The sequence below is a fragment of the Camelus ferus genome, chromosome 6, assembly GCF_009834535.1.
Source record: "Camelus ferus isolate YT-003-E chromosome 6, BCGSAC_Cfer_1.0, whole genome shotgun sequence".
NCBI lineage: Eukaryota > Metazoa > Chordata > Mammalia > Artiodactyla > Camelidae > Camelus > Camelus ferus.
In genome coordinates, this window is record NC_045701.1 from 31145348 (window position 1) to 31168016 (window position 22669).

The 22669-nt window shown below is 40.1% G+C and overlaps 1 pseudogene and 2 gene segments (V, D, J or C); all 3 read left to right on the plus strand.

Annotated features, from left to right (window-relative positions):
- The first annotated feature begins 267 nt into the window (after positions 1–267).
- LOC102516811 lies at positions 268–1946 on the plus strand (annotated as a pseudogene).
- Positions 1947–9669: 7723 nt separating this feature from the next.
- On the plus strand, positions 9670–10855 carry LOC102522720. The segment is given in 3 exon segments: positions 9670–9721; positions 9907–10259; positions 10811–10855. Coding segments are annotated over 3 exon segments (450 nt in total).
- A 5903-nt stretch (positions 10856–16758) lies between these two features.
- LOC116664435 lies at positions 16759–22646 on the plus strand. The segment is given in 3 exon segments: positions 16759–16821; positions 16961–17341; positions 22588–22646. Coding segments are annotated over 3 exon segments (492 nt in total).
- Positions 22647–22669: the final 23 nt, after the last annotated feature.

Consider the following 22669-nt stretch of genomic DNA (forward strand, 5'->3'; position numbering starts at 1 on the left):
ATGCATGATACCAGGGACCGTTAGAGGAACTCTGAGCCCCTGGACATTTACAATTACTCTCAATGATACTAATTTTTCCTGTCCCCCTGAGCACATCACTGCCTACTTTTGAACCTCACACACATTTTCTAGAATGTGCATGGAAATTTCACCTCCTTCCTACACAGAACACAGTGCAGTCTTCTGGGGTTTAACAATGTTCTCCACGAGGTTCATGGAGCATCAGCCAGTTTCTTTAAGAAAGAGATGATGGGACACTGCTTGTGGACAGACACGTCATTGTGATGGTGCTCCTTATCCAGAGCCTGACTTCAAACTTCTCAAATGATGACAGTGGGCAGCCTGTGACCTGGGGGTGTCTGACATTCCCTCCTTCTTTTGGGGACACGACTAGAGCAGGGGAGGAAGACCTAGACAAGGAACTCCTCCCTCACTGGCTGACAAGTCCTGGCAACAGCACAGTGGTGGCTCCACTCCTTGTAAGTGTCTATGAGCAGCTGTCGCTTCTGTTCCCTGGAACCTCTTTAAGCCTAAGATCAGACACAAGCTCCGGGCTCCTGATCCCAGCTTGTCCTTGAAGTATGAGGCTGGTGACTGGAGTAGCTGTGCTTCTGACCTGGGGTAAGTGCTCTGTGTCCACAAGGGGTGACCTTGAGGCCAAGGGGCCACAAAGTGTTATTTGCTCTGCACTCCTCGCCCTGTGCTCTGTTCAGCATGCTGGGGATGGGACTGAGGACTGATCTCTGGGTTTGCTGGGGAGCACGAACTTCTACATGACAGATTAAATCAGCCATGACCCAAAGATCTCCTAACAGTACACAGGTTGTAAGAAATCTCTGGGTTTATTGAGCAAAGAATCCATGGATTACAGCCTCTGGAATCTCTGATCTACTTTAGTATGTTTGGTCTCTATAAGGAGCAGCTATGATATTTTTGCAGGACACAAATTAAAACACTGGAATTGTGGGCAGGCTCAGAGAATGTGGGAATGTTGTGTCCTTGATCCATAGATTTAAAGTGATTTGTGCTCAGGAGCTAATTTTATTTTCTTGACCCCTTAGGGATTGTGATTGAGGCTGAGATTGACCAGCCCAAATCCAAGGATTTTGCTGAAGGAGAAGACGTAAACCTGCCTTGCAACCACTCTACCAGTCGGTGGAAATGACTATATACACTGGTATCGGCAAAGGCCCAGTCAGAGTCCACAGTATATCATTCATGGCTTTCGAGACACTGTGACCAACAACATGGCCTCTCTGACCATAGCGACAGACAGAAAGTCCAGCAGCCTTGGTCCTGCCCCGGGTCGCCCTGAGAGACAGCGCTGTGTACTACTGCGCCCTGAGAGAGGCACAGCGGGACGGACGGGGCTGCACCTGTGCAGTATCTCCCTGGTGGCAAGGAGGGGAGGGACGGGGAGGCTGCAGCCACTGAGAGCAAATCTAGAGCCACCTAGAAGGAGACTCAGAGAGCAGTCAGAGGGAGTGAGGGGAAGGAAAGAGTGAGAATATGGATAAAGAAGAGAAGAGAGAGAGGACAAGGAATAAGAGCTTCACTGGTTGATGTGGCTGAGACGAAATATGAGGAGTGTAAGAATCATAATTTTAACAGCAACAAAGTGAAGAGGCACCAATAATTTCTCATGTCTTTTTCTCATGTCAGTAGAATGTTGGTTTCAGTGTGTTTGTCTAAACATGAAAGGTGGGGAAAGTACAAATAATCCAACTTGTCCCAAAGGCGTGTTTCATTCGGACCCAGGGCAAGTCCATGTTCTGAAATGCACATTATTACAGTCGTTCTGCTTCCCAAAATAAAGTAGTCTTTCTCTGAGAAAAACCTGAAATGTTTCTTATTGCTACTCAGGAGCATGCATGTTTGCGATGAAGAAGTCTTTTGGAAAGAAACAAAGAGTAAGTGAATATCAATTTTTAAATTTGTCTTGAACTCCTGCCTATATAAAGAGTTTTCATGATTTTTGGATCTTCCCAAGTAACGCAGAGATCCATCTCTTCATAAAAGCCTCAGGCAGAGCAGAAGTGATAGCCCAGGGCTGCATCTCTGTCATTCCCCTCTAGCGCCCACTGTCCTTCTCCAAGAAAAGCATTTCTGCGAGTTTAAGGTGTATCATGCAAGTGTGTTTTCTTTCCATTACATATCTTCCCATATCGTCTTATGCAACTACATACACATTTAAACACACACACATATATATATGTACACAGTCAATTTGCCATGTAAATTGGATTTATTTTAATATTTGCATCTTGTCTTTTGACTTTTCATTTACTAGTGTCCTGGAAATTTTTTTTTTCTTTTGAGTAAAGGTAGATTTATTCAGAGATACATTGCAAGGCAAGAGAAAGGCCATGAGATGTGTGCGTTGGGTGCTCAGATTAAAAATAGGTACACATTCCATAGACAGAATGTGTGCCTTCTCCAAAGAGGGAGAGAGGGGGGCAGCAACAAGGCACTGCTTTTCCAGTTTTCCTGGGCTTGGTGGCTTCATTTGCTAATAAGTGGGAGGACCAGTCTAAGTAGCCAGGGGAAGGGGCTGGGATTCCCAAGGAGTTGGGCATTTCCCACTCTGACCTTTGGTGGCTAGCCTTGGGACCGCCATGGTGCCTGTGGGCATGTCATTCACCATGCTTATATTACAATGGGCTTATAATGAAGCTCAAGATCTGTTAGAAGTTAAACCTCTCATCATCCTGAGCCTCAAGGCCTACTGGGGGTTGACTCTGACCATTCTGGTGTTAATTGCTGTGTGATTCCTTGAATGGCTGTGCCCTGCCCCCTTCCTGTCTCATTCCCCCCTAAGAGATTTTACTCCCATATTCTTATGGAGTTGCAGAGGGTGAAGGTCCATCTTCTGAAACTGCTTTGGGCTGAGTAGGGGCGATGACCCTGCCTATCAGGGAGTAAAACTCTCTGAATGCCTAATCTAGGGGCCCCAGGGGCAGGACAGCCTTTTGTTTTTGCATCCAATGGCCGAGGGGGTGGGCTGGGATCCTCACATGGCCATTATCTGACATGGGGCTGCTGTAACCCATTGTTTCCATGGACTTCAGATGAATTTTCTTTAAGATGAAGCACCTTTGTAGCAGCAGTCTGACAGTCTGTAACGACAAAAAGACTTAAAAGTCATGGTTAAACATCTGTAATCGCTAGAGACTAGTTTGCGGTTACTAGAATTATGACTGATTATATTTAACTTAATATATGAAAAATATCCAAGTTAACTTAATATCTAAGATGCCCCAGGTTTCCTTTAAAGCATCTCAAAGTTAGCTGGAGCTACAAAGAACTTTTAGACTTTGTTAAATATTTAAAATCTTGATTATGCATGAAATGTTTGTATTTTACGAAACTCTTTTACTGAAAACATGCACATTTCTCACTGTATATTTGTGAAGGAAAAGCTGGGCAGGGCTACAAGCTGACTCACAAATCTAAGTGTAACAAGTGTCAGATTACTGATCTAAATTCTGTTGGGCTAAATCATAAATCTAAGTTAATTAATGTCGGTTTGCTGATTCCCTGTTCATATTTGTTTTGTTGCTAGCCAGCTGGATTTTCAAAGAGACATATCTGGCCTTGAAATGTTGGTTTGCTGCCTCCCTGTGTCTACTTTTGTGATAATGATGCTGCTAAAGCTGTTCCATGCCTATTGGACGAATACCCCAACCTTGTACTTAACCCCATAAAACCCCACGCACAGCTCTTGGAGGTGCTCAGAGCTTCGGAGCAGAAGCCCCTCTGAGCCCGCCGGCGTAACACATCTGAGTACTCCAACCCTCCAAGTGGCACCTGTTTTTTGCTGGCCTGTCATTTTCCGTAACATATTTAAATACTTATTTTTGGAGCTTTAATTGGATATATTTAAGCAATTATGAACTGTTGTAATCATCGCTACGTGGTGTTGTTTTTTTTAAAACAGGGACCTGAGGTCTTGTATTGCCTTGCAATGTAGGTTTTCCTGGTTCCTGTTGGGGCTTATAAGTTACAGGTTTTATTCTGGATGATGCACCCAACCAGCAATTCCTGGTTGGTTAACAAGCAGTTGGGGTGCTTAGTAAGATGTGATATGGTCCCTTCCATGTTGGCTGCAGCTGGTCTTCAGGGGACCCCGCCTTCCCAAGTTTTTAGTAAGACAAAGGTCCCCTGACTGGATGGGGACTGTGACTTCTTTCTCTGCGGGAAAGGGCAGCACTTTGTTTCCATATTCCTGGAGGGCACTTTGATCTTGGCTTAAGCTAACAATGTGGGAGACTAGTTTATGGGTCTCCTCATCAAACAGGAAATCTGCAGTTAAAAAGGGCCTCCCATACATCCTTTCAAATGGTCTAAATTTTAAAATTCCCTCAGGGGCCGGTCTTGTTCTTAGAAGGGCCAAGGGCAAGAGGGAGACCCAGGTTTCTGAAGCCTCCTGGCTTAGCTTAGCAAGTGTTCTTTTCAGAACGTGATTTGCTTTTTCCACCATCCTCCTAATGAGGATTGGGGCCTCCAGGAAGGGTGGAGGTGACAGTTAATACCCAGAGTGGAGGAAACCTGTTGAGTCACCTTGGCAGTGAAGGAGGGACCATCATCACTCTGTAAGCTTTTTGGCAGCCCAAAGCTCGGGACTATTTCTTTGAGCAGAAATGTTGACACTTCTATTGCTTTTTTCCGTTCTGGTGAGAAAAGCTTCTCCCCATCCTGTAAAGGCAGTCTATGAATCCCAACAGCTATTTCCATGCCTTACAAGGGGGCATCTGGGTAAAGTCCATTTGCCAATCTTCCCCTGGAGAAGTTCCCTGATGTTGTGTGGGGCAGAATAGGAGTGGGGTTATAGGGTGACTCCCTGGGTCATTGCGGGCACAAAGTTCACAGGCCCTAGTGACCTCCTTAACAGTTTGGGACAGTCCCTTGCCTAGGAACCCTTTAGAAATTAGTCTGAGCATGGAGTCCTGCCCTAGGTGGGTGGCCTCGTGGAGATGCTTAATTATTTTGCATTGTTTGTCCCCAGGAATGCGGAGCTTATTATCTTTTGTCAGCCACCACAAAGATTCTTTTCTATCCCCCTGTGTTTAGCCCATTGAACCTCTTCAAGTGCATAGGATGGTGCTCTTGGGAGAGGCTGGTCCTCAGGTAGCAGAGCTGCAGCTTGTAAGGCCGCTGTTCTCTGGCTGCAGCTTTGCAGCCTTGGCTGCGAGGGCGTTTCCCTTTATGAGGGAAGAATCACCTTATTTTTGCTTAATGCTGTCCTGGAAATAGTTCTAGAGTTGAAAACAGCACAGAGGTCCACATCATGCTTTTTGATGCCTATTTAGCACTTTGCAACATTCCATCATTAAAGTAATTACTTTCCTATTAATGAATATTTGTTTCTATTCTTTGCTGCCATAAAGAAAGTTGTCTTACACATCTTTGTAGATTCAATCTTGTATATACATGGAAATTTTATAAGATTTCTAAAAGTGCAATTGGTATGTCCAAAAAAGATGCATTTAAAAATTTTTGGAGAAAGTGACAACTTGCCCTCCGTGTGGTGTAAACAGTGACACTTCAACAGTGGGTGAAAATGTGCATTTTGCATCTTCTACCAGTTGGGAACTGCCAGTATTTTTCATTGTAACCATCCAAATATAATCCTTCTACATGCATTTTCCGGATCCTTAGAGCGTTCAAGTCAACATTGCTCTATACAGTGGCATTCTGTCATTTGACCTTGGTCATATATTTATTCTTAATTTTTGATTTTTTTCAATAAGGTTATTTTAATTTCTATCAGTAGGAATTATTTTTATATCTTAGATAATATGTTGCTTTTATTTTTATATTATATCCTATCATTCTTCCTTTTATTTTTTAAATGAGATTTTTACCTCTTATAATGTCAAATCTACCTAGGATTTCTTTTTGGCCTCTAAAGTCAGTGTCTTTTTTAGGAAAGCCCTAAATATATTTTATATTTTCATCTTCATACCATTTCATGAAGAGTTATTCTGAGACTTACTCTATGTATTAGAACACTAAGCCTTCAAGAGATTCTAAAAGATGCCAATATTTACAATCTTAATAAGTGCTAGCACCAATTATTAAATTTATTTTTAAATGTGAGTTTGTCAACCTCTAAAAACTATTGTTGTTCACTCTTGCCTTACTGGAAGAAGTAGTAAGAAAAAAAAAAAAAAAAAGCCAAACAATGAATCAGATGGAAAGTCACAGAAATGGACCATAGTACCCATCCCAGCAGGTGATGCACATTTGAGAGCAAAACACCAAGATGTTAGAGGACAAATCACGCATTAAGACTTGAGAAAAGCCATCATCTCTAACCCTCATTGTTCTTGCCCCACTTCTGTGTCATATCAGTGATCTTATTAATCCCAATCATGCATAAATATCTGCCTTCTTACTGTGTTTATTTGACAAGCAGAGTTCAAGAAAATCACACGCATGTACAGACTGGTGTCCCTGAAACGTGCTGTCACCTTCAACACTAACTAGACCTGCGGTGTTTCCGGGAGAGTATTCTTGTTCTCTGTAGTTCTCTCTCACTGTCAGTTCCTACAGCGACTGTTCCAAACTTCTCCTGCTGCTCCGGCTTCCTAACCCAGAACCTCCTCTATTCACTCTCTTGGGAGGCACTTAATTCCTGTTTATAAGAACAACAACAACAACAAAAGATTCCATTGAAAGCTAATAGATATTCCCAGTTTCTGCCTTCACATCCTGAAACCCAAACAATTCTTTCCCCCTTCATTCTAGTAAAATTGGACACAACTGTTTCTCCTCTTGCCAAATCTTAGTCCTCCTACCTGTGTTCCGTATTCCTTCCTACCTGTCTCTGCAGAACTTTCATACGTTGCTTATAGTCCTTCCCAAAATCATGTAAATACATCCCAATCTTTAAAAACCCCACTATTACCACTCCAACATCCTTGTCTTTAACACCATGTCTCTTTCTTCCCCTTCACAGGTCAGTCTCTAGAATGAGATTTCTATATTCAAATTTTTTCTCCCTTGTCTCATCGTTACTGCAGTTGAGCTTCTGCAGAAAGACTCAAATCATGATCTTTGTGCTGCTAAAATCCAGTAGGCACTTTTCAGTCATCATCTCACTGGACAGACATTTATACAGCAATTGCTCCGCTGTACAGCCCCTTCCTTCTTGAAACTCCTCTTTCCTTCTCTGTCAGGACACCAGGCTTCTATTATTTGCCACGTACCTCCCTAGTTACCCTGTGAGGTTTCTCTGATACTATTTCCACTGCCCATCCTGTCAGTGTTTGGGTTCCTAGGGGATTTTCTTTAGTTTCTGTTATCTTCTGAGTTTTGCTCTGAGTGTGTGTGTTGGTGAAATGACATCTATTCTCAAAGAGCAGCACTGTATCCCAGAGAACAGCGTATCGGGAACTAGGTGTGGAGTCTAGTAGAATTAACATTTAATCCTTATATGTCCTTGGGCAAATATTTTAACCTGAAAAAAGGACTTGATTCGCCTTCTAATAGGTGAGGACAACGCCGAGTCTAAAAGCTGTGCTGCTGAATTATCAGTGGCCAATAACACAGATTCTTGAATCACACTAATGGGACAGATTCCAAGCTGTCACTTACGGTGGCCTTGGATACATAACATCCTTCCTCCTTTCTTCAGTTTCCTCATTTATAAAATGAGGATGATTAACTTTGAAGGATTAAATAATGCTACTTAATTAATAATATTAAAAGAACCTTAAAATCCAGACTCCTGAAAATACTACTTTTAATCAGGTTAAAATGCTAAGAAATTCAAGCCTAGATCAGAGCAGGAAGGAGATGGGGCAGAAAAGCCTGAGACTTTATTTGTTTCTATTGTTGGCCTCCAGGGGGCGATGTTGCATAAACTGGAAATACCCCCCGAATGAAAGTTCTGCTTCCCTCCTAGGAGCCCCTTAAGTCACAGATCACCCAGGTGCACATTCTGAACAGGCTCAACACCCGGATTAGTCAAGGTTAAGGAAGCACCTCCTCCTAATAGTCTCTAGAACTTGCCTAAACAGGGATCTCTTGGATCTCAGATTTTCCCAGTTAAAAGAATTCCTCACAGTCTGGCACATTACTTTCTGCTCTTCATGGGGAGCTTCCAGAGAACAGCTCTCCGCTTCCTCCCTGCATAGCCATGTTCTCAAGGACCCTCCTGCTGCTTGGAATGCCCTTCACAGTGAGTAAGTAACGTTGTACTACATGCTCCTGCCTTTGCAGAAGGAACATCGTTCAGCCTGGAACACTGTCTTGTTCTAAGTAGGTCTGTCTTGGTCTCACTCAGCATTGACGTTGCAGGAGGAACTGGAGCCCAGTCAGTGGCCCAGCCGATGGTCACATCACTGTCTCTGAAGGAGCCCCCATGGGGCTGAGGTGCAGCTATTCCTACAGTGCAGCTCCTTATCTCTCCTGGTACATCCGGACAATGTTGTAGAAAGGGAAAAGGCTTTCTCCCCGCAGCAGTGCCCAGTAACAGGCGTTGTAAGTTAATCACAGTGTCATGCCAAAGTTTCAAGTGGGATCTTGGCGTTGGTGGTTCTGAGTGACCCACCTAGGGCACCTGTCTCCTCTTTTCTCCCTTTTGAATCAGTTTTTCATCCCACTGTGTCCAATAAAAATTACTGATTCCTAATCATCTTTATTTTTCTACACTATTCCTCCCAAGGCTTTTAGTGAACATTTGCCACATCCTTCAACTGTCCATCAGATCTTCACTGTCTGCAGATCACTTCATTTTCTACTTCAATGAAAGTACACAGGGCCTCCTTTCCCATCCTTTTTGGCTTCAAGTCCAACTATGGAGAATTATTATCATTTACAGAGTCTGAGGTAAGCGCTCAAATGAGAGTTATTTTCATATGTTTTCGAAACCACTTATTTTTCTTTTAAAATAAACTACTATATCTAAAAAGGAAAATACAAAAAAAAGATTTTAAAATGTAAAAGAAACAGGTGTTAAAATGCATATACAACTGAATTTGTACATTTAATTTTAAATGACAGAGTTTTAAGAGAAATAAAACTATTTACAGTTCTAGTTTCAATGTCTATCTTGTGGCTACAGTAAATAATATCACTCATTATGGAGGTTCAGACTAGAATAAAGATATACAGTTAAAAGTAATACTGTGTAATACTGCAAAGTGCTCTAGGCAGCATCAGCAACTGCTGTGAATACTGTGCTGAGTTGTGAGCATCCTTCAGAACCACAGATGAGAACGTAAGAGACGTGAAATCATGGATCCTCAGCACTCCTGGGAAACACTTTCCTTACGCAAGAATCTACTACATCCATGCCATCTGAGAAGAAGGATCAGGCTAGATAACTACTTTTGTTTTTTCTTTCCGAAAATTACCACCCCCTCCCTCAAATTCCAAATTAGAGTCTCTCTTCTGCGAAATGTTCTCAGAAAAAACGTCCCTCAGTCATAAAATAATGACCCCTCTTGTTCCCACTTTCCCTCCAGCCCTTGTCACTCGTCTGAGCGCAGCTGAGGCAGGAGGGTGGGGCTTCCTGTCACAAAGTGTGGGCTTGAGCAGGATTTGTTGGGTGAGCTGATTGGTTTCAGGGGCTGGAATGTTTCCAGAACCAATCATGAGACTCACCATCTGATGAGTTAAGTATCTTACAGTGGAAACCTCCCAGCAAGAAGGTGAGGCGTCATGAAGAGGCTGGTGGGCGCTGTGCTGGGGCTTTTGTTTGCCCAAGTTTGCTGTGAGTTGGGGCTGCCCCGCAGGGAATCTGCAGGATTGAGCAGCTGCAGTGTTGTTGAGGGGGGAGGGATGGGAGCTGACAAGTCTTGCAGACTTTCTAGACTTCTCATCATCCCCGGGGGCACTTTCAGGGTTTTGTAGGAGTTAGTTACCCTTGCCTGTGACTGTTTCTCTGTTTCTCATCAGGTGTGACAGGGGAGGATGTGGAGCAGAGTCCTCCAGTCCTGAGTCTCCAGGAGGGAGCCACCTCCACGCTGTGGTGCAAGTTTTCCAGCTCTGTGACCAGTGTGCACTGGTATCATCAGAACCCTGGGGGCCGCCTCATCCACCTGTTTTACGTTGCTTCAGGGACAAAGCATGATGGAAGATTCAGTGCCACGACAGTCGCTAAAGAACGCCGCAGCTCCTTGAACATTTCCTCTTCCCAGACCACAGACTCGGCGACTTACTTCTGTGCTGTGAGCACAGTGCTCCCCGGGCACCTGCAGCCTGAACACCAACCCTCAGCGGGCTCAGCCCCCTCCAGCCACAGTCTCACCGTGAGGCCGCCACCTGCATTTGCAGGGCTTATCAGTCCTCACCTACATCAGTGTAGTTTTAATCACAGACACGTTTTCACCCTACCGATTTGGGACTTTGGTGTTTATCTTCCTTCTCAATCTGCATTTCCTTCCGCACTAAAAACGTCTAACTTGGTACTAGCAGAGTAGCTGATAAGAGGACAGAATTCAGAATTAAAACACATCTTTACCACAGTATGCTGGACTCCAAGATGGTGAAATGTGAAAGGGATTAAAAGAAACGTCACTCCAATAAAGATATCATCCAGCTTAGCCGGGTGTCTCAGGAACGTTCAGGTCCACCTCAGTGCGTCCCAACAGGCGATTGTGAGTACATCCTACCAGTGCTGCAAAGCCAACAGACCAAACTCAAGGTTCAATATGAACTTGATCACTTAAAACAAATTTATTTCTTGTATTTCTACATGCAAAAAGTCTGAAATCAATTTCACTGTCTACAATCAAGGTCTTGGCAGGCTTGGCTCCTTCTGGAGGCTCTGAAGGAGATTTCAGTTCCTTGTCTTTTCCAGCTACTGGAGGCCACCTGGATTCCTCGGCTCATGACCCTTTCTTGAATCTCTCCAACCTCTTGCGTCCACCACCACAGCTCCTTCCTCTTCTGCAGTCAAATATCCTTCTGCTTCTGTCTCACAAGGTGTAAAAAGTAAATCAACAGAAATCACAATTACATAGACTTGGGAGACAGTGGGAGCACTCATGCACCGTGAGGAGAGCAGAGGTCAAAGGGCAGAAGAAGGACTTGTCTTCTCTCCTGGCAAAGACTCAGCCAATGAGAAGCCGTGGACCCTCTGTTTACTACAGCCCTCCCCACTTCTCCTCTCTGTAAACACATTCTCCTTCCCTCGCCATGTGGGGACTTGGATGTGGTTACAGACCTTGAACTGCAATTCTCTTCTGATCTAGAATAAAACCATCTTTGCTGGAGAAATTTCTGGCAGTCTATTTGTTTCTGGTAAATAGAGGATATTTATGATTATATTTAGGGTCTACCCTGATAATCCAGGAAAATTCATATCAAGAACTTTAAGTTAATCACATATCCAAAGTCCCTTTTGCCACATAAAGTCACATTTTCATTTTATGTAGTGAAAAATTTTATTGAAGTATAACTGACTGGCTATGTTATATTAGTTTCAGTTCCACAACATAGTAATTTGATACTTTATCAATTACGTACCAAAGTTTTTATAAAATATTGAGTATATTCTCTTACATAACATACTTATAACCTATTGATTTTACCCCTGAAAGTTTGTGCCTCTTAAACTTCTTTCCCTCTTTCACCTGTACTCCTTTCCCCTCCAGTCACCACAAATTTGTTCCCATATCTGTTGTCTTTTGGTTTTGTTAAATTTATACATATGTTTTGCTTTTTACGTTTCACATATAAGTGAAAACATACAATATTTGTCTTACCCTGCCTGACTTATTGTGCTAAGTATAATACCCTCCAGATCTGTATCGTCTATAACCATATTGTCCCAAATGGCAAGACATCTTTGTTTTTTAATTCTTTGTGTGTGTACGTGTGTGTGTGAGTGTGTGTGTTCTCTATCTAATCATATGAATGAATACAGAGTTTGCTTCCATATCTTGGTTATTGGAAATAATGCTGCTGCTGAACATTATGGTAAATATATATTTTCGATTAATGGTTTTGTATTCTGCTGACAAATACCCAGAGTGAAATTGCTGGATCATATGGCAGTCCTAATGTTACTTTTTTGAAGAATCTTCATGCTCATTTTCATCGTAGCTGCACCAGTTTACTTTCCCACCGAGGGTTCCCTCTTCTCCACATCCTCCACAATGCTTGTTATTTCTTTTTTATGTGTTTGTTTGATGACAGCATTCTGACAGATGTCAGGTGATTACCTCATTGTGGTTTTGATTTCCATCTTCCTGATGTTTAAAGATGTTTAGTATTTTTTCATACTTCTGTTGGCCATCGTATGTCTTCTTTGTTAAAAAATGTGTATTTTAGGTATTCTCTCACTTTTTAAATCAGATTATTTGTGCTTTTGATATTGAGAGTATAAGTTCTTTATATACTTTGGACATTAACCCCTTATTGACAAATCACTTGCAAATTTCTTCTTTCATTCACTACGTTACCTCTTCTTGGTATTGATGATTTCCTTCACTATGCAAAAAATTTAGTTTGATTAGGTCCCATTTTCTTATTCTGGGTCCTTTTTGTCCTTGCCTGAGGAAACAGATGTAAAATATATTGCAGTGATGAATGTCATAGAGCATACTGTCTATATTTTGTTTTAGGAGTTTTATAATTTCAGGTCTTACACTTAAGTCTTTTATCCATTTTGAGTTCGTTTTCATACGTGTTGTAAGAAAATGTTCTACTTTCATTCTTTAACTATTAGCTGTCCAGTTTGCCCAACACCACTTATAGAAGAGTGCACTTTTCCCTGTTACTTATTTTTGTTTCCTTTCTGATAGGTTGATTGATCGTATGTGCATGGATTTAATTCTGGGCTCTCCAGTCTATTCCATTGAACAGTATGTCTGTGTTGGTGCCAGTAGCAGAGAGCTTAGATGATTCCTTTGTAGTATATTTTAATGTCAGGGAATATCCACATTGCTCTTTTATCTCCAAATCGCTTTGGCTATTTGTGGTCTTTGGGCTTCCATACAAATTTTAGTAATATTTGTTCTATTCAATGAAAACTGTCATGAGTATTTTGATAAGGATTTGTTAGAATCTGTGGATTTCTTTTGTTAGGATGGATATCTTGACAATAGTAATCCTTCCTACTCATAAACATGGAATGCTTTTCTACTTATTTTTATTGTCTTCAATTTCCTTATCAATGTCTTATTCTTTTCAGGGTAAAGATCTTTCACCTTCTTGGTTAAATTTATTCCTGGAATTTACTCTTTTTCATTTAGTTGAAGATTGTGTTTTTTTCTTCAGTTATCTTTCTGATAGTTATTATTAGTGTGTACAAATGAAACTTTTTCTGTATATTCATTGTGTACTCTGCAACTTTACTGAATTTATTTATTAGTCCTAAAAGTGTTTTGTTGGTGTCTTCATAATTTTCTACATTGAACATCAGGCCATCTGCAAACAGTGGCAGCTTTATTTCTTTCTCTCCAATTTGGATGTTTTTTATTTCTTTGTTCTGTTTGATTGCTGTGGCTAAAATATTAAATAGTATGTTAAGTAGAAGTGAAGAGAGTGGGCATCCTTGTTTTGTTTCTGATCTTAGAGAAAAAGTTTCAGTTTTTGAATCATTGAGTGTAAGATTAGCTGTGGATTAGTCATACATGGCCTTTATTGTTTAAGGTATGTTCCCTCTATACCAAGTTTATTGAGAATTTTAAAATAAATAGATGATGAATTTTATCAAATGAATTTTCTCCATCCATTGAGATAATCATGTAACTTTATCCTTCATTCTGTTAATGTGTATCACAGTGATTGATTTGTGGATATTGATCCTACCTTGCACATCTGGAAAAATCCTACTTACTCATAATGTGTATGTATTGTTGAATTCAGTTTCCCAATATTTGCTGAGGGTTTTTGCATCTCTGAGTTTTGGGAATATTGACCTGTATTTTTCTTTTTTTGTAGTATCATTGTCTGGTTTGTGTATCAAAATACTGCTGGCCTTATTGAAAAAGTTTGGGAGTACTCAGTATTCTTCAGTTTTCTGGAAAAATTTGAGCAGGATGGGGACTAACTTTTCCTTAAATGTTTGGAGAATTCCCCTGTGAAGCCATATCGTTCTCTACATCAAGAATCAACAAAATATGACCCATGACCAAATCTATTCAGCCACCTATTCTTGTAAGAAAAGTTTTATTGGAGCATCGCAGCGCTCATTTATTCATGTATTATCAGTAGCTTCTTTCATGCCACAGTGGCAGAGTTCAGTAGCTGCAACAGAGACTGAGTGGCCTGCAAAGCCAAAAGTATTTACTATTCTACCCATTATGGAAAAAGATTGTAAACCCCTGTTCTGCATCATTAGTCATCAGGGAAATTCAAATTGCTACCGCAGTGAGACCACTATACACCATTACGTTGGCTAAGAGTAATAAAACAACAATATGAAGTGTTGACAAAGAGTTAGAAAAAGTAGTTTGATTTAGAATCTACTTAGTGTTCTCTTTAGTGAGACGGGCTCTCCTTGATCTGATGTTGCTATTATGGGAGGAAAGACAGCCCCGTGCAGTGGTTCAGCTTGAAGACCAGTTCCTGTCTTTGAAGGGACCCTAGGGCAAGTGAGGTCCTTCCATGAATATATGCGAAGCCCTGTTTTCTCCTGGTAGGTCTAGCATCCCAACCAAGGCTTCCAGATCCACCTGAGACACCTCAGTTAGAGGAAACAAAGGTTTCACTGGGGGAAACCTCATCAAGGGCAAAATCTCCCTCTATCTGGAGAAATCACTGCCCTAAGAAGAACACTCAGCCATTCATATCAGTGCTCCAATTGATGCATGGTTGATAACCATCAACTTTTAAGAAACCTTATACAATTGTACAGTGTAACTTCTCTACAGGGCCACAAAGGGGCAGTGGTGCTTCAGAAAAGATTAACATTTGTCCCACATCTACATATTCTCCAAGAAGCCACAAATTAGCCTTTAAAAATCTAATGACTTTTTAATCTCCTATTAGCTTCAGTTTTAATCTATCTATTATGTATATTTCTATGTGGATAAGTATGTATGTGTGTATGTATGTATGTATGTATGCATGCATATATCCATCTAACTGAGTAGTATGTGTATGTTCTAGTCTACTAGTTTCAAACCTATGACTTTGGAAATCAACACTTCTTTGAATAATACAGGTTGTTCTACAAGATCAGGACCATATTAGCTTCTCGAATACAAATTTATAATGTTTCCACCCAGACACAGCCCAGTCTCCAACCACTGATTTAATCTGTGCCTAGAATTCCCTCACCCTGTTTTTAAAAAGGGAAAACTGCTGGTGGTGTAAGTATCAATCCAAGCATCCGTCCATTGGAGCCATTGTCTCTCTGGGCCAGAACTAGAGCTCATTACTGGTTTGTTTGTTTTATTTTATTTTATTTTTTTTGTCACATCATATAGATACACATTTCTCTTCAGTAGCTTTTATGTGAATGCACTTAAATATTGGGAATAGGTTGGCTGAAGACTGGGATTATGTCTCCTTCAGGAAAAAGACCCAAGTATTGCTCATGTACTAGGCACTTATGAGCACTCAGTAAACATATATCGAAGAGATGTAGTAATGAATAAATAAATCAAAAGGAAACATATCAAAAGTCTAACAATTAAGAATCCCCTTGGAGTGCTGGAGTGAAATGCGATTAGTCTGAGGAATGGAACTCTTATCATTGTCTCCTGTTGGACTGAAATGACGCTTTTCTTTGACTGGATTTGAAATGACATCAAATACAGACACAACAAAATTCTCTCCATATTTCAGAAAAAGCGTGCTCTTTACTTCTTTTAACTTCTTTTATTGATAATGCAGAGCAACACTATGTTTAGGGATGCTTTGGAATTTATCCTTAATTTCTGTCTTTACATCCTGCTGTGTTAGCATCAAAAACCAAATTGATTTTTTGTATTTTTGTATTCTATCTATGAGGATAAAGGGTAGAGAAAATATTAAATGTTTGTTCAAACCCATGATAAGAACTACCAAAAAATGTCACATTATTGAATGGTCTTGGCCAGATCTTCTAAAGTCTAAAGAATTTTTCTAGCCTTTCTTATCTGTTTGGAGATTGAAACTCCTGCAGATCAGATAATGCCAGTACTTCTGAATTTATTTTCCCCACATATATTCTTAGAAATATTTCACTAGGCTGAATTATATTTTAGAAGAAATACAAATAAATTGAAATTGATTTTATTATCTTCTGTCATTTCCTAGGGTCATGTGAAATGTGGATACATCTCAAAGATCATATTAAAATTTAAGTTCCATGAGGGCAAAAGGGCTATGTATTCTGTCTATTCTGATCCATGACTTTAGCTTGTAATGGTATATTATGTCCCTTGTGTGTCCTCATTAGACTTTAATTATTTTTTGTAATAAAAAAGAAATGCCACTCTACGTACTAATCCTGGGACTCCATGGGAGTCCCTGTCTTCCCTATTGTAAAATCATATCATCCCTACTGACACATCAAGGTGCCCTTGGACATTATATTTAATGTTCTAGGAAGTGTGAGGAGAGGAAGAACAGGGTAGAGGGAGATAGTTTGAAACTGATCATTTTTCATGTGTAGATAGTAGATTTCTCATTTTCAGTTAGAGTAATTTTCAGCAATTCTAAGGGCAAAAAGGGGAAGTACTTGCTTTGCAGAAATAGCTTTCAGTGAAAGTCCTTGTGAGAGGGTGGGGCCTCTTGAAAGCATTACAGCAGCTGTGAGCTTACAGTCAGCTTCCTCGCGGGCTGCGAAGACCAGTTGTCACTGAGCTTTTGTGCCAGGAACAATGGAGAGGATTCTGGGAGCATCGTTTTTAATTCTGTGGCTTCAACCAGGCTGTGAGTAATGGAGGAGAAACCCTAGGATAAGTTTAATTTGGGGGAATGAAAGATTGGGATACAGACAGAGTCATGCTGGTAGAAATTTATAGGATGAGATAAAAATTTGCAGATCTAATGAATTTTTTTTCTTAATCAGGGGTGAGTGGACAACAGGATGGAAAAAGTGACCAACAGCAGGTGAAACAGAGCCCTCAGCCCCTGGTAGTCCACGAAGGAGCAATTTCAATTCTGAACTGTACTTATGAGAACAGTCTATTTGACTATTTCTCATGGTACCGGCAGTACCCTGGTCAAGGCCCTGAATTGTTGATAGGCAAAAGTTCAGGCGGGAATAAAAAGGAAGATGGAAGATTCACAGTTTCCTCCAACGGAAATGCCAAACACTTCTCATTGCACATCAAGGACTCCCAGCCCGGAGACGCAGCCACCTACTTCTGTGCAGCAAGTGCACGGTGCTCTCCAGGCACCTGCAGCCTGTACCCAAACCTGCAGCTGGGGCCCCATGAAACCCTGCTATGTAGACAAACTGTTCACAAACATGCACACACATAATCCATTTGGTCATAAATAAGTCTTAATGCATAAAAAATCTGAATTTATACAGAATTTATTCTTTGACTAAAACTGAATTGATACAGTAAATCAACTGCAAATAGATGTCACCAGAAATTCCCAAATATTTGGAAATTATGCACTAAGCTTTAACTAGCAGGTTAAAGAAGCAATTAGAAACACTATCAGAAAATACTCAGAAAAAAAATCTAGTGGGAACACATATATTAAAGTAAGAGTGAGAAGCAGGTAAAATAGTACATTGATGAAAATTTATCTTTTAAATGTTTATATCACTAAAGAAGAAAGGTTGAAAAACTATTATCTAGGCCTTAAATAACAGAAGATAGAAAAATAGAATGAATTAATCACAACATCAGGGAACAGAAGGAAATAATTTTTGTAAGTGAAATTATGAAATATAAGCAAACAATAGAAATATCCATAAAATACAAAGTTAATTTTCTTAATATGATTAATCAAATTGATAGATTTCTAGATAGAATTAAGAAAGGAACAAGGAGAAAAATGCAAATTATAAACATAATGAATGAAATAGAAAAATGTACTGCATAGTCAACATTAAAAGGATAGTAAAAGAATATCATTATCAAGTTTATGCCACCAGATGTAGACCCACATGTGTGGGGAAGCCTGATATCTTTGACAAAGTTGAAAAGACAGTTCAATGGAGGAAGGGTAGCTGGACGAGCAAGTGATGTTGGGACCACTGGATGTTCAAGGCAAATAATTCAACCTTTGCCTAAACCTCACACCTTACACAAAGTTAGAGGACAGTCCCAAAATGGATCATACAAACAAGTATAAAATGTGAAACTATAAAGCTTCTAGAAGGAAAAACAGGAGAAAAATAGGAGAAAATCTTCATGACTTAGGGAAAAGGCAAGAAGATTTTTGACATGACATCAAAAGTATAATCTATAAAAAAAGACTTCAATTTCATCAACATGAACAATGTTTGCTCTGTGAAAGGCATTATTAAGAGAATGAAAAATGCAAGCCACAGACTGACAGGAAATATTTGCCGAATATATTTTTCTCAACAGTCTAGTGTTCAAAATACAATGAACTCCCTAAACTCAACAGGAAGTAAACAAACAATCCAATCAAAAAGTGGATAAAAACTCACACAGACACTTTACCAAAGAGGCGATGTGGTAGGTAAATAAGCATATACAGAAGCACATGAACAGATGTTCAACGTCATTAGCCATGAGGGAAATGCAACTTAAGGCCACAATGAGATACCATCCCACATCTATCAGAATGCCTAACATAAGAATACTGACAGTATCAAGTTTTGGCACGAATGCAGAGAAACTGAATCACTCATATATTGTTGGTGAGTGAGTGGTCCAGTCATTCTGGAAAACAATGCAGCGGTTTCACATAAAGCTAAACATTCACTTACCTTATGACCCAGCAATCCACACTCCTGGGTATTTATGCTTAAGAAATGAAAAACTTCTGTTCACAGTGAAATCTGTACATAAATATTCGTGGTGGCTCTGTTTGTGATGGCCAAAACCTGGAAACCACCCAAATGTTCTTCATTGGGTGAATGGTTAAATAGGCTTCAGTACATCCATCCGGTCACATACTATTTATAGATTTCCACAATTCCCATGGAGTTAGGTCCCAATAAACCATCATAAGTTGAAAATAGTGTAATACGTTAAAAATGCATTTCATAATCTAACCTACCAAGCATCGTAGCTTAGCCTAGCTTAGCTTAAATGTGCTTAACATTTATATTAGCCTACAGCTACAGGGGAAAATCATCTAACACATAGTCTATTTTACACTAAAGGGTAGAGAATCTCATAATTTACTGAGTACTGTATTGAAAGTGAAGAACAGAATGGTTGTGTGGGTACAGAATGCTTCTAAGTGTTTTCGTTGTTTTACCCTGTGGTGAGGGGAGCTCAGCTTGCACAGCTTCACCAGACAATATCACATGCCATGTTACTAGCCTGGAAAAGATGAAAATTCAAAATTCCAAGTGTGGCTTCTACAGAATGCATGTGGCTTTCTCACCACTGTACAGTCAAAACTACTAAGTTGAATCATCATAATTTGGAGACAGTCTGTAGTGACTAAAAGGAACAGACTGTTGATACGTGCAATAAACTAGATGTACCTCAAGGGTGTTAATCTGAGTGGAAAAAAAAGTCAACCCCTGAACGGTGCAGGGGGTGTGATTACACTTACTGGCTTATTATGGTCCCACACATGATGTATGATTTTACTTATACCACATTCTCAAAAGGACAAAATATAAAGATGCAAAAAAGATCAGTTGCCGGGGGTTATCAGGGGATGCACGGGTGTGGAGCGTGTGCAAAGTGAATTTCTTTAGGGTGATGAAACAGTTCTGTATCTTGACTTTATTGGTAGTAATAAGATCCTATACATGTGATAAAATTTCATAGCACTATGCATCAAAAAAGTGCATATAAAAATGAGTGATTCAGAGTAAGGCCTGTATTTTAATAATATTTTATCCATATCAATTTCCTGGTTTTGATCAATGTACTATGGTTATGTAAATTATTATCTTTGGAGAAAGTTGTGTGAAATGTAGAGAGAACTCCACAATACATTGGCAACTTCTATGTGAGTCTAAAACTATTTCAAAATAAAAGTAAGCATGTGATGCAACCGTAAGATTGTTGGTGGGAGTGTAAACTGGGCAACAACTCTGGTGGTTTCTCACAGAGTTAAACATGCATCTACCACAACCCAACGACTCCATTTCTAGGCATTTACAGAAGGGAATGAAAATATGTCCCCAAAAGACTCGTAAAGAATATTGATAATGGAGTAGAGTATACATCTGATTAAAGTACTCTTCATTGGACTGAAATACAGAAGATTAAAATAGGACGCAGTACCTAGACTGGAATGCTTGTTCAGTATCAGAGAACAGCCATTATCAAGGATGGAACAGGCAGAGACAAAAGGGAAGATCTGGGAACCTCAGTAGTGATTCCGTGCCTTCGTATGCTATGTGAGCTGTGGGAGGGGTTATTAAGAAACCGAGGGGAGTCTGAGGACAAGCAACCATAGAACTACTCAATTATGCTCACTGGGATTTCTTTACAGGGTGGGAAAACAAAAATAAAATGTTTGAAATTGGATAATTTGAAATAAACAACTTCAGTAGATGAAATTTAAGGACAAAATGGAAAAGAATCTTCATTCCTTCAATGTCGAGAAGGGGAAATATTTTTATCTTGGAAAACATTTATACTGGTAATAGTTGTTTTTTTTTTTTAATATTTTCACAGATTAAACAGCATTTGGGGAGAGGTTTTGTCCTAATGACAACTATAATAAGAATTGTGGAATTGTACCAAATGATACACAAGCACTCTTAACAAGATGGCCAAGTATTTGGATTTGGAGGACCCATGGGTTCTTGCTTCCTAGAATTCCTAATAAATTAAGCGTAAAGTTATATCATAAATGAATATGATTTTCTGCTGTTACTGTTTGGTTTTCCAATACACAACTGGAGAGATTACAAAAGTCAGCAGCCTATTTTGCTATTATTTGTCTGAGCAGTGTTTGCTGTTGTAAAGTTACCAGATCCCACGGTTTGGTGGGTAAGAAGGAAGGAAAGGAGCTGAGGGCTCCTTGTTTGTCTTTCGTAGGGAAGCCGGGAATGGGTGCACATATTTCACCTTAGAATCGAACTCAGAGGCAAGACAACAATCAGAATATGAAAATGTGTTTGCAATCACAGCAAGATTCATAATGAATTTATTTCTGAGAGGGCCCTCAATTTTATTGCAGATTAATTTATGAAATTTTGTAATTACTTAAAGTAATAAATCTCCTTCCCATACAGCTTTCAATATGAAGCTCTAGCTTGCTGTTTAACAGATATAATCATTAATCATTAAATTATAAGGAAAAGCAGAACAATGTTGTCTAGAGGCTGAAGCCCCCAACCTGGTGTCACAACACATTGAGAGTTGATCCAGCTAAAAACTACATTTCAGAGGCAGCTGCTGCATTGCAGCTGAGGACTTACTGTCAGAAACCCAGAGCAGGGCCACTCCAACAAAGGGGAAATCCTGCCATCAGGCTGTCCCCAGCCTGCCCTGGAATTCATGGTCTTCCCTGCATAGTTACAGATAATTGTAAACCAGTGCATCAGCTCACTGTCAGCACTCAGTGGTGAAATGGGAGAAAGGAGGAAATGTCTCAACTAAATATACACTCCTCTCCCTGCGTCACTCATTAATTAGTTATTTTGACCTTAAAATCAAAGGACTGGCTGTTTTAGAGGCATTGTCTGTGATTTCTTTTCTAGTTGTCTATTTGCCTTTGGTCCTTTTCTATTAATCCATCCATTAAAGCAATGACACCACATGGAAGACTGACAGCGACATTCCACATGACATGTAACAGTATACACAAGTGCAGTCACCAGCTCGGTGGTGTTGACACACACTGTGTCTGCAGACTGTGGACACCACATTCTGTGGGAGTGTGTTATAGCACTGGGTCAGAGAAAGACCCAACATAATTCTTCATTTTATTTTGCAAAGACAATAATAACCAGACACTGACAGGTGAGACTGAGCACATTGGCCCAATGGGATAGAAAATGTGACGTCAGGACAATTCGAGGACTCATGATCTAATAAGCACACTTCTACTTGTGGAGGCAACTGGACTGAATATCCTGATCCTGACTAAAGTCTAATAAATAAGATTCAATGTTAGATTTCCAAAGAAACAGTGTTTTATTCCTGCTATAATTTCATAAAAACATAAACTGAATAGAACCTGAAAGTCATAAGGACTGATTTATCATTTCATATTTAAGTACTTTTGTTTACTGCGAAACCTGAGTAGGGCTCTAAAAGCAGATTTAGAAAAAAGAGCGAGAGAGAGACATTAATTATTTTGCATAGGATGCCTTTCACCAAGAAGGGGGAGGTCTGTGAGTTTTGCAAAAGAGTCATCAGGTTTTGGATGGGGAATTTTATTTATAGGCTAAATGAATGACCAGGAAGTAGACTACAAGAAGGGCTCATAGCCTATTCTAATCTGTTTTAAATGGGCTGGCAAAATTATTCTGCTGTGTGATTACCAATGTATGTCAACTTGTTTAATCTGCAGTTCCCCTCAGCTCGAACCTTTAAAACCAACTGCTTTTCCCATGCCCCTTTCCAGGTACTGCCGAACTTAATGACCAGGGAAAGACCAGCAGACAAAGTGAAGGTTTCTGGTGAATAACGTTATTCCCAGCTGTGTG